This window comes from Astyanax mexicanus, chromosome 1 (genome assembly GCF_023375975.1).
Source record: "Astyanax mexicanus isolate ESR-SI-001 chromosome 1, AstMex3_surface, whole genome shotgun sequence".
NCBI lineage: Eukaryota > Metazoa > Chordata > Actinopteri > Characiformes > Acestrorhamphidae > Astyanax > Astyanax mexicanus.
The window spans coordinates 82,579,353-82,592,492 of NC_064408.1; the positions used below are offsets into that span (position 1 = coordinate 82,579,353).

A 13,140-nucleotide genomic window follows, 5' to 3' on the forward strand; every position below is an offset into this window, starting at 1 on the left:
GTCCTCTCTTTTATTGTATGTTTTTTTTTTTCAGATTTCTGCATCACTGTTGGCAAATTTTCAATGCAAATGTGCTTCATAAATATCTTGACTCACTTTTTTTCTTTCATGTCTTTTTTTGTTTGTTTGTTTCAGTTGACTTTATAGGTGGGTTTGATTCCTATGGTTACCAAGGGCCACAGAAGACATCCCATTTGCAACTACAACCAATGTATATGTAAGTACCGCAAATTAGCAGCTGTGAATTAGATCGAGTTCCTCAGATGTTCTTTTATTGCTTCTCCCCCGTTTTCTTATCCAGTGCCAGCAAGATCCCACTGGCCCCAGGGTTTCATTTGGTTACAATGTTTTGACTTTGCTTGTGTTTAAGATCCAGCTGCTGAGTAGCCGTGTCCACGGGGATACAATGAGCTTGGCTCAGGTCTCTACCTCCCTGCTTTGCCTTTGTTTGCGGATTTCATTTTCCAGGCTCGTGTATCGTCTTGTTTTGAGTCGCTCTTGCTGTGTCTGGGTGCAGAACACACATTTTTTACCTCCCTAGACACAAAATAGGCGTAATGGGGTATCTCTGCAATTGACTATGAGGGGTATACAACAGAACAAAACCCGGAGGAGTTCACTATTCGCTGCACAAATCAGTAAGAAATAATATCACTGTCAGCCCGGCTCAGATAATAGCCTGGGTCAACATGAAGCTAGGCAGGACTGTTTGTTCACTCCTCTGTTGACGGCTTAAAAGTTTATGAGGACATGCTTGGATGCGCAGAGGTGGTGTTGGCTGGTCCCTGGGAGATTTGAAAGGATTTGGCTTATTGACACTGATGTACTAGTGATAGGTTTATATATACTCGGTGTGTACTGCATCAGCTACTGTGCACCCAATTATCTCGGAGAGAAAAACAGCAGCACTCGCAGTCCCAAGCTTTGTCTTGTGGTTTAAGCTCAGTTATATAAAAGTACAGACTCAATTGACTGCATTAAGGTGACAGAGATGAGACCAGGCCAAAAAAAGAAGAAAGCTGCACATTTAAATCTGCCACAAGAGGCCGCTAAGCGCATACCACTGCTGGCCATGATACAATTCCTTTACTAACATGGACCATTGTTTTTGACTCTGTGGTTTCTGCCTCTTTTCTGTTTTCACTGATTGAAAGTTTGACTGTGAGTAACAGTAAAACACAAATTACGTTATTTTTTAAATAGTAGTTTGTGGTGCCAAGTGGTCCAGCGGTCTAAGGCGCTGCCACTATGAGCAGGAGGTCGCAAGTTCGAACCCCAGCTCATGCAGCTTTGCCATCAAGCTGCCGGCGTCAGAGGGAGCAAAATTGGCCCTGCTCCCTCTGGGTGGGTAGATGGCGCTCTCTCCCCACATCACTCCTAGGGTAATGTCTGCAGCACAGGGCGTCTGTGAGCTGATGTATCAGAACCGAGTCGCTGTGCTTTCCTCCAAGCGCGCTGGCTGCTCGGTAATGCTGCATCAGCAGCAGCTCGAAAAGAAGCGGTGGCTGGTTTCACATGTATCGGAGGAAGCATGTGCTAGTCTTCACCCTCCTGGTGTGTTGTGGCATTACTAGTGATAGAGGGAGTCCTAATGAGTGGGTTGGGTAATTGGCCGTGTAAATTGGGGAGAAAAATGGGAAAAATTAGAAAAAAAAAAATAGTAGTTTGTGACACAAAAAGAAAAAAATATATGAATTTTAAATTTAAAGCATTTGTCTTATGCTCTACCTCACAGCATGCTAGTTCATGTTAACTATATTAGCTCACATTTATCGTCTTAGTTGTGGTTAGTTCATTAACTGTGGGGTAGGGTTATATTTTACAGGATGCTAGTTCATGTTAACTCTATTAGTTTGTATTTTTTATGCTAGGTTGTGGTTAGCGCATTAGCTGTTGGGCCGGGTTTTATTTCACAGCATGTTAGTTCCTGTTAGCTTGCTAGTTTGTAGTGCTAGTTAGTAGTGTGGTGCATTAGCTCTAGGCTAGTTCATGTTTAAATTATTAAGTGACAGTTATCATGTTAGCTTGTGTTCAGTGCAGTGGACGTACCTCTGTGGTTTAAATTTCCAGCACATTAGTTAATGTTTACAGTATTAGCTCACAGTTATCATTCTTGTTTGTGGTTAGCGCATTAGTGGTGGGGTTTGTGTTCTTTTTACAGCATGTTAGTTCATGTTAACCCTATTAGCTTGCATTTATTAAGTTAGTTTGTGGTTAGCGCATTAGCTTTGGGATTGGGTTTTATTTTACAGCATGGTAGTTAGTTTGTGATTAGCGCATTAGCGATGGGGTAGGGCTCCAGTTAACACTTACCATGTTACTTCATATTACCTTTTGTTTGCAGTTTCTGTGGGGTTAAGATTTCAATCAAATGTCTCTAATATAATACTGCTGAACAATTAATAAACTGAAAATGGAAACATTAACAAATTAAGAGATAAAAAAATAGTTAGATAAAAAATCTCATTTTGTAAGAAATCTGCAAAATTACTACTATGGTCAATGTACTATACTTACTGTAGTTGACCAGGTGATATAAACAAATAAAGGAATATTTTCCATTTTAGGTAGAAAACTTTGTACTTTGTGGAAAGTGCAAAGATAAAAATGAAGATCAATTGCTAAACAGTAAAAACTGTAAAAATTGAAATACAATTATGCATTCAGTCACACTTTTTTTTTATTATCAAATATCAATATTTTAAATCTTTAGAAAGAAAGAGAGCAATATAAGTATTTTTTAAGGAAGTCGTTAGAATTTTTTTTTTTTTTACATTTTTGGGTGTTTGTTATTGTTCAGTTAACTACATTTTTATTGTTTGGCGATTTGCAGCTTAATTACCTGATTAATCATCCAGTTAATCAGCTAACTGACATGATCAATATGAGAGTCATAAACAAAAGCTGTTTTGATGGATAATGCTAACTGTGGGAAGTTGAACTGCTTGATGTAAGGTGCAGCAGCTTATAAAAATGTAATGCATCTCCTCATTGCACTGATTGCATCATCCGAAGTCGTCTCTGTGAAACAGCCCTGTGGACAGAGCAGCTCATCTGATATGGAAACACATGGCAGGTGTTCAACACACGCCCGCTGCCAGGCCTGGCACATGAGTGACATTGACGGTGATCTACCATCCTCAGCCAGGGCATTCCCTGCCGTCCCCCCCAGGGAGACGAGGCACAGCTGAGCTGGAACCGGGCCAGAGACCTGGAGCAGGGTGGGACGGCCCATATGGCTTTAGAGGGAGGTGGGGGCAGCATGGCTCACCTTCAGGCTCTGTAATATTTGCCTGTGGAGAACGGCCCAACAGCCTTACGATCCAAGCTGCTCTCATACTGAACTGTGCCTGAGCCGACAAGAGCAAGGTGACGATGAAGAGCACACATGGGCCAGCCCGACTCAATCTGCACTCGCTACAGGGGAGGGCACTACGCCCAGGCTGAGGGGGAGAGGGGAGCGGGCGAGGGACTGTAGCTGCATGTAGATAGAGCTGAGAAACTGAAGGTGAAAACTGAGATTTTTCTCAAACGGTTCTTCATTTACCAGCATTTTTTTATTGCTATCTTATATCTGGAAATAGTTTATGGAATACAATTATTAAAGTTGCATGTTTACTGTTGCTAAATTTAACTAGATGATATTTGACAATCAGTCAATATTTAAGGTTCAGTATTGCACCAGAACATTTTCTTCATTCTCCATTCTTCATTTTGTTAGTTTATTTTTACAAAATGATATTCACCACCTGTCTCACCATTGTCTCCAAATTCATACTGGATGGACAGACAGAAATGATGCAACATTTGTAACATCTGTAAATTTGCATTTTTTTTAGCATTAGTTTTTGTCCAGACAGAATAAGGCTAATTTAGTGACTGAAACTGTTTTTTTTTATACCTTAATCTGAGACATATCTGATTTTTCAGGACTGTGTGCACACATCCAATCCATCTTTGGGTCAAATATGTATCCAATTAGTGGGCATGCAACATAAATGTGTCAGATCTGATTTCATGCCTCTTGTTTGTTTGTTTTTTTGTTTTTTTTGTGCGTGTGTCTTCTTGCCTGTATGCATGCGGCCGGCATGTCATCAGCCGGAACCAGTGTTGTGCCTAATTCTGACTACCTGCCAAAATCAGACCCGCCCTTCATGTGCACATGTGACACACAGCAGTATGTTCACAACAGATTATGCTTGTGATTCCTCTTTCCTTGTTTTCCTTCACAACAAACAACAGATCTTCATTAAAGGCTAGCTGGATTCTGGCATGGCAAAATAACGTCTTTGACATACAAAAATGTGTCAATGTGTGTATACCTTCCATTTTAATGATAATTAAAATTACAGACAGATACAGGTTACATTTATGAACATAAACTGCCAAGACGTCAATCTAGTGCTGGGCGGTATACTGGTTCATTCGGTATATTACTGGGTGATTTCTTCATATATTGTTTACTTTTGTGGGACAAATAAACCCTATACTAATCAAAGCCTTAATTTATAGATTTATTTTTTTTATATTATATGTACTCCTAACAGTACAGTAAGTCACAAACATAAAAACTCAGTCATGAAAAAGTTATAATATATCATTTTTTTTTAAATGCTGTGATATACCGTGAAACTGCCAGAATCTTGAAAAATATATTGATATGCATTTTTGGCCATACCACCCAGCACTACGTCAATCCGATCAGAGCAAAAAAATCATTACCTTAGACAGAGTTTTATCTCAGTGACAAATAGTATTCTTGCTGCAACTCATCATGCAGGAAATATAGGATTACAATAGGGATTATAAAGATTATAACTCTCCATAATTTGTAGAAAGTATATCTCACACCTCCAAATCTTATCTCTCCTTATTTACACAAGCTGATTTATTATACAAGATGCCCTGCCTATTTAGATTCAGATTCAGACAGTGTTTTGTATTTTAGTTATTTTATGAGACTGTCTGGCAGAGTAATACTTTTCGTGTCTTGGGTCTTTTCCATTTGTAAATGTCATAGTCTGTATCTCTAAAATGCAAAGGCTTTGCAGACTATCATCAAGGTACATAGCTCTATTCACTGCAGTCTGTAGAGGAAAGTGTCTCAGTCACATTATGAGCATTTTGTTATTCATTCATTTCTTGATATAAAAATTGTAGCATTGTAAATGTGAAACATTATAAATCCAGTAATTACACAGGAAGAGGTTGAAACAATTGAGCAAAATCTAATAGAGAGACATATACCTACACAAAAATGTGAAGGGGCAAGATATGTGTGAATATAAGGAAAGCAGTATGATGATATTTTATTGTATCGTGATCAGTTTTCATGATAAAAAAAAGTGATCAAGATAAAATAAACAGCATCATTAATCTATTCTGTCTACAGTTTGTATCTACATTTCAGATAAATCTGTGCATAAATATTATATGATTGAGTTTGGATTTTAATGGTTTACTTGTGGAGCCAAAGCTGTTGTAACAGTGTCTTAAACTAACCCCCCTGTGTGGAGGCTGGACTGTAGCCTACTCAGTTTTCTACCACAGTCTCCAAAAGAGAGATAAAAAATAATGTGGGAATGAATTCTGTGAGCTAAACACACAATCATTACAAAAGGCTCACTTGTATTTTAAAAGTTAAGTGTCTAAACTGTTATGGGATTATTCATATGAAAAAAAAGTCTTTGCATGTTTTTTGTGTTTAATGAACTATGTAATAAGGTAGCTGAAAACACCTGAAAAATTGTGAAGAATTGGAGTGAAATTGTTACATTAATAAGTAACAGGGAAAAATATGTGGAGAAATATATAATTTTCTCATTCATCTCTGTCTTTTCATTTTAGTAGGCTCTCTGCATACTTAATTATCATCTATAATTAGAGCTTAATTATTTAATGAATGATTTTCCTTTTGTGTGCCCTGTTATGTGCATTATTCTCCCCGTTTATGTTGTTAGTTTTATGTTATATACTTTATTCTAGGTGATGTACATCTTTTCTGTATGAATCATGTTTATGATAAAATAGGTGCTAACTTATATTTTAATACAAGTTGCTATTGAGAGTCTTTTAACATCTGGTCAACAGCTGGTTGGTGACAACAGATGAAAATGAGGCTTTTACAGTTCCTGAGATAAAAGATGACAAATTAATAGATGAGGTTTTATAGGAATTTGATAAAAAATGTCCAAAATCTTGTTCTGCCTCTTTGTTTATATGTATCTGCTAAAATATCTGCTACATTTGACTTTGCATTCTAGATGTGTCTGCGGATCTAAGATCTGGTTATATCTGGTTTCCTCCAATTTGTATAGCTTTAGACCCTACTTAGGTAACAGTGCTGTGGTAACAAAACACTTGTGGTAACACTTGCTCTTTTCTCTTCTTGTGTTTCCTCTGCAGGTCGAAGTAACAAGGACAACTGCCTTATGAACCAATCAAATAGAAAAAAAGAAACTGCTGTTTTAACATTTTGTCTTTTTACATAATTGTCTTAATATGCTAGTGTCTTACGAACTGTCGGAGGAACATGAGACGTGGCACTTTAACCTCAAAAAGGCTGGATAAACCGACACACAGCTGCACACACACACACACACTGGATTTCCCCCACACTGGACGGTCTTAGGCTTGCACCTCCTGTCTGGAGAGCTCGCCCAGGTTTGTCTCATCATCGGCAGGAGCAAGAGAGCCCCCCTGTGGTCAGGACGCTTTGCTCAGCCTCCACCCTGCCGCTGAGAGCAGAAGGGGAAGGAGTCAAACTGGAGGAGCAGATTGCATTGATCTCGGTGGATTTCAGGTGGGAGGTGAAAGAGAAAAGCTGGCAGTGCACTGAATGAACTCAGCCTGACTCCGGAGACCGTCTCTGCATTCTGTCCGACCTCATTAGAAACACTGCTCACTCTAAAGAATGTCCAATAACCATCCAATACGGCTTTAGTCACCCGGCGTAGTGATGACACCTGCAGCGGGTGATCCCAGAAATAAGACATAAGAAGGTGAATCATACACATGTGTGTTTACATATGGATATTCCCAGCCACAGAATACTGGGATACCACAGAACTAATTCATTGTAGATTGCAGGGGTTAATCTTTTACGTTAAATTGTTAAACTGTATTCCGAAATGTTTCTTTTTTTTGTTTCTTTTATTATATTGTATTAATGGATGTATTCGTCTTGAAAGTGCCAAGAACACTTAGGAACACTTAGGAACTCAGTATCAGAAGCTGCCCAGAGATTCGTATTTTCAAAAAGCTCTCTCACTTCCCATCCGTTGAAAGTCGCCTTTCGGATCGACCGTGTTCATTTTGCATGAGGTGTCATGTTGCATATTTAATTTGTGACAGCAGGAAATAGCCCCAGCTTTGGCGGAGCAAGCAGCTGCCCTTTCTACAGCTGTCTCCAGCTTCTAAAGGTTATGTGAATATCGTGCTTTTTTTCTAAGACAGTGTTCAGTCTTGTTAAAGCGAAAAACTAAACTAGAGGAAAAAAAAAAACATTTACCTTCTTTCTATTCCGAGCTTCTTTTTTTAACATGTGTGCCAGTGTTCACTCTTTTTCTAGTAGACTAATAATTTATGTTGTGAAGGTGGGCCTTTCTTTTTACCTGTACAGAGACGCAAGGGAAACCTTGGCTGAAAAAAAGAAAGAAAAAAAAAACATAAGCTGCACTGTTTTGGTAGTGTGCTGTGGGAGGAGTTTGTGCGTGTGCAAGTGTGTGCGAGTGAGGTAGAGTTTGTGCTGTGGCTGAAATGTGCTTTGTGTAATGGCCATCGCAGAAACCCATGTGCAACCATAAAGCCCTGTGTGCTTTCTCTCCGGAAGCGTACGCTTACAACCGCAAATCTTACTGCATTAGTTTGTCCATTAGTGTGCAGCAGTTGTTTATGGCATATAGAGATATTCTTTTTTTTTTTTTCCTTCCACTAATAGAAGCTTACTGTATGAGCTTTTAGAATCAGGCGGTGTAGGCTACTGTTAACCGTCCTCCTAAGTGAATACGAAGAAATGAGTTTCTTTTTTTAGCTGCACTTTCAATTACCAGTAATATCTCACAATCTTTCATCATAAATGAAGCCCTTTGATGGTGCAGGAAAGTGTGGAACATCTTCATTTCAGGCTAGACATGTGCCGATATTCTGACATAAAGTATATTGAGATATTCAACACACGACAGTGCTATTGTTGGTGCTTTTGAATATTACAACCATTTCAGGCATAAATGAGGTGGTTCTCACTAAGCAAAGAGTGTTTTAATATTTAAAATCCCAAATTATTTACTTAATTTAAATAATTAAGTTTTACCTAATTTAACTGTTTCTAAGAAGAAATGTCTTCTTTGGCCCTTTTTAATATGTTTTTTTACAAAGATTCTAAAAGGAAAAAAGGATCTATCATAATAAGCTTGTTAGGACTTTTCTCAAGCAAATTCTTAAGGATGATATTAATATTAATATATTGTTAATATTGGTGAAAAAGATCCACTGTGTATTTAAACCTACTCAATTAAATAGCTATTCCTGTAACACTGGCTATATGAAGATCTCCTTTTTTAAATAGGACTGGAAAGCAGTCAGACCCAGCAAATGTAGAAATAGAGCAGACTGAGGTTATAATGACAGTGGACTGTTCAGTCTGTTTATCTGTCTTAGTTTTTATATAGAGAGATTTACACAGAGAAAAGGTTTATAATCTGACAAAAAGACATTAGGGTGACATAAATAAGCTAGTTTAAATTCTTGTTGTGGACTACACTGTTAAAAGGGCTTTCTTAAAGATTCTCTAGTCTGAGAAATGGTTCTATTTATGTTATTCTGACCAAATCAGAATGTTTTTACACATGCGGATTAACATTAGTTCCAAGATTCTGCTCCTATTCGATCAGCCAAACACAGCAGGGGGCAAAATTACATTCAAAACAACAGGTAGACCCAAGAAAAACAAGCTGCACATCTCTGCTATTATATGTATTTCAGTGGATATCGCACACCAGGTGTTATTTTATGGACTGTTATGACAAAAGTGTTCCAGTACCAAATGTATAAGGTCTACATTTAACAAATTTCCCAGTTTTTAAAAGCCATAGAGCTGCTATAGAGCTGAATCCAGTAAAAGAAAAGGAAAACAGCAGATTCTCCAGTATCATCAACAGCGACATCGAGAACATCTGTTATGTCAAACTTATGTCAATGTTTAAAGGTCCATAATATTCTCTATATTGTATTATTTATTTGCAGAGTAACAGGTTCACCAGAGACTTTAGCTCTAGTCCCACAAGCTCCCACATCAGACTGACATCGTCTGATTAAATGCATTATTTGATGTTGGTACAGCTGTTCTAGTGTGCTGTCGGTCAGAGCACCTTCATAACTAAGGGAACATAAGGGAAAAGGGCTGTCCTTTCATACTAACTCGTCCAATATTTAACGGAAACCAAAGATGCCTATTGAAACATAAAGAACACAAAACCGCCAACACAGTACTTTATATTAATTGATACTCAGAAATACACAAATCATATACATGCAGGTTAATTCTTAGTATAGAATTGTAATAAAAGGCAATAATAAACTGTTATTATTGTGATATTATATTATATCGGCACATGCCTAGTGTTCATCCTATTTGAAAATTAATTTACAATGGATCAATGTATTTGCCTACCCATCTATCTACTCATAAAAGATGTACTGTATGGGTGCGCATATACAGCTCTTGCAAAAAATAAGTGACCACTTAAAAATAATGAGTTTCTTTGATTTTACCAATTTGAAAACCTCTGGAATATAATTAAGAGGAAGATGGATGATCACAAGCCATCAAACCAAACTGAACTGCTTGGATTTTTGCACCAGGAGTGGCATAAAGTTATCCAAAAGCAGTGTGTAAGACTGGTGGAGGAGAACATGCCAAGATGCATGGAAACCGTGATTAAATACCAGGGTTATTCCTGTTTCCTTTGCATTATTTGAAGTCTAAAAGCTCTGCGTCATTTTCTGCAAATAACTGCTCTAAATGACCATATTTTTAATTTAGAATTTGGCAGAAATGTTTTCCGTAATTTATCGAATAAAACAACAATGTTCATTTTACTCAAAAATATACCTATAAATAGCAAAATCAAAGAAACTGATTCAGAAACTGAAGTGGTCTCTTAATTTTTTCCAGAGCTGTATATATGTATACATGCCAGAAATAAACACCATATGGGTGTAAGGTCTTTAGGGAAAGTGCCTGAAACAACATCCTGTTAACATTCCAATAAATAATAACCTGCCCTCCTCCACACAGTTTGCCAGTTAGTAAATAGACTCGCATGGGCATATTTCATCATCCCCCTCCTGAATTTGCACTGGCAAAGCTCTATGCAGCTTAGATGATTAATAAAGATATTGTAGCAGCACCACTTTTCAGGCCTTATTGGCTAATAATTCCCCACAGTCATCTTTCACGACTGCAGAGCTTTCCCCTGGTGCTCCAGATGGAGTATGAATATGTCGGCTGCTGGTTTGAATGAGTGTCTTTAAGAGAGTTCAGAGCGCGTAGCGTTGTGTCAGTGTTCTGCCTTTGATATAGAGGGTTAAAGCCTTGTTGTTGGAAGCGTTCACGAGCCCATAAACTCTCACGTCAGCCTGACCGCATTTCTCTTCTCCAAGACTTGTGTAAATACATCACTGTTTCGAAGATGATGCTTGATTAGTCTTAACGTGTCGATGCTGTTGCAGGACGGAGTCGAGGCTGAGAAGCTGCCGGTCGTGACTCCGCTGGCTGAACCCAGTCATGTCTTTACCCCGTACCAGTATATCATGTTTTCAACATGCGGAGTGGGTGGCTGTGTTCCAATCATGCAAGTACACAGCTCCTTCAGATGAAAAAGCAAATTGGATCTTGCGTGATGTTTCTCCTGAGCTGAGGTTTACCATCCCGAGTTGTAAATACAATGAAAAGAAATAACTGTGTGAAATATACAACCTGTCCCGTGCTTAACAAGTCTAAATTTTGATGAACGCCTTCGTAAATATTGTTTATGAAGAAGGCATGATTCTGTTTTAGCTCAGTGGTCAAAATGAGGTGTGTGATATTCTATTAACAGCTAATACACATTCTAGAAGTTTTATTATTATAGATGTATTCCTAGTGCATATTAGACTTCCAATTAAAAGGACCGTCAGCCAGCCCACATTTCGTTTTGTTCTATTTCCAGCCATCTGGACAAGTGATAAGGATGAGCTTCTGAGTGTCCAGATCGGGTCTTTCTTTCAAGCGAAAAAAACAACAACACCAACAAAGAACGTGGACTGGCTGAAGTTTCCTGGAGACTGGATTGGAGTTCTCTGTACTAGGGGACCATTCAGGCTGTAATGACTGGGTTCAGTGCTGACTTCAACTTTTGAATAGACTTTAGCCTTTTCTATTTCTTTTACTTTACAAAAATGACTGTAAATATAGTAATAATAAAAACAGACAGTGGAAAAAAATGATGTCTCACTCTATTTATTTGCTTGTGAATGGATTTGAAGCAGTCAGGCCTCTTGCCACTCATGAAATATCTAACCCTAGCATTACTGTAATGGTGCAGTAACAACCGTTTCCACATAAAGGTGTTGATTTCATCCTCGGCCTCGGCTCTGATGCTTTTGTGTTTGCTGTGATGCTACGCTTCTGCACACAAAACATATAATATAATGAACTTCAATTACGGCACACATTTTTCAGCATACATAGATGTTGTTTCTTTAACATAAAACACTATTGTTGAGAGGATAACATTAAAACATTTTATCCTTTTTTCCTTTCTCTCCCTCCAAGACAAGAGACGCATCAAATTGGCCACAGAAACCCAACACCCTTAGTATTTAGTGTCTAATCCTGAAAAACGATCTTGAATCTCGACTCATTTGTTCACGTTTGCTCTGCTCTCAGTCTGGCACTGACCGGAGAGTGACCATTTATGCATATGGGTGTCATCCAACAAGCAAGTGTGTGAAAACATCTTCTCCACTGACACAAGCCTTCGGAGCAGATGGATCCTGGTTCCACTTCTGTTGTTATCAGTAATAAAGCAGCATCAGTGCCAGGCTCGGCACTTTGGTCACTTTTATTGTTTCCTTTTACATTTCCAGGCCTTCTGTTTGGAAATGGCCTCCAGCTGGACTGGCTGTATAGCTCAATGGGCTGATAAGAACTTGCTATTAGCCAAACAGCAGACTGAGTTCAGCACAGAGAAACAGTAGGTATTAGTCATATGTAAAGGTTTGAGCACCCCTGGTCAAAGAACTTTACAAAGTTTTGTAACCTTTCATTCAGGAAGCATCAGATGTGCATTTTACAGCACAAATTATATTAATTAGCTAAATTAAACATGCAAAAACATAGTGTATAAACCTATAAAATGTACTATAACTATCCTAATGTGTTACATTCAGTAGATTGGTGGAGTAAAATGCATGAAAGTGGATTCTCAGCAAAAGATAAAACACTTTAAAGCAAGGATGCTCCATTTTGCATACAGTTATATATAAACCCCACAAGGTCAGGACAGTCTCTCACATAGTGTGACAGAGTTGATTGTTAGATGCAGGACAAATAAGCAGAAGAAACTTTGATCATAGACACATACAGTAAATAAGCACATTATAACATCTCTTTAAGGCAATGCTGTTCCCTGATGGCCGTTGCTTCGTTCAGCAGGGTAATGGTCAGTCCAAACTGCTCACATTGTTCAACCAAGGTTTGGAGACCATGATAACGAGGTAAAAGCTTTTGGATCTGGTTCAGATGTGATGAGATGAGAAATATGAGCATTACAAATATTTTACAGTTAAAAAGTGGCAAAAATATAAAGTATGAAGGCCAAACCATGAGTACATACTGTACTAGTCAAAAGGTTGGACACACATTCTCAATATTTTTTATCCAGACTATGAAGGAACACATAAGGAATCATGTAGTAACTTAAAAGTGTTAAACAAACCAAAAAACTCTGTGAAGCATCTAGATGGATTTTATCTGGGGAGCTGTTAATTTGTGGATTCTGGTTGGTAACGTTGCTCTTCTTTTCCTGGCGCGATCCTGATAAGAGCCAGTTTCATCATAACTTTTTTTTGAGACTACAAACTTCTTGTTGTTTTTTG

General features: G+C 38.2%; 1 protein-coding gene across 1 annotated transcript in view; it reads left to right on the forward strand.

The window, feature by feature from the left end:
- Positions 1-11,484, forward strand: part of nkain2 (sodium/potassium transporting ATPase interacting 2) — a 272,618-nt gene extending 261,134 nt beyond the window's left edge. Inside the window, exons 6-7 of the mRNA XM_007255398.4 lie at positions 136-217; positions 6,406-11,484. Coding sequence (XP_007255460.1) covers positions 136-217; positions 6,406-6,415 — 92 coding nt within the window. The 3' untranslated portion in view covers positions 6,416-11,484. The remainder of the gene's footprint in view (positions 1-135; positions 218-6,405) is intronic.
- Positions 11,485-13,140: the final 1,656 nt, after the last annotated feature.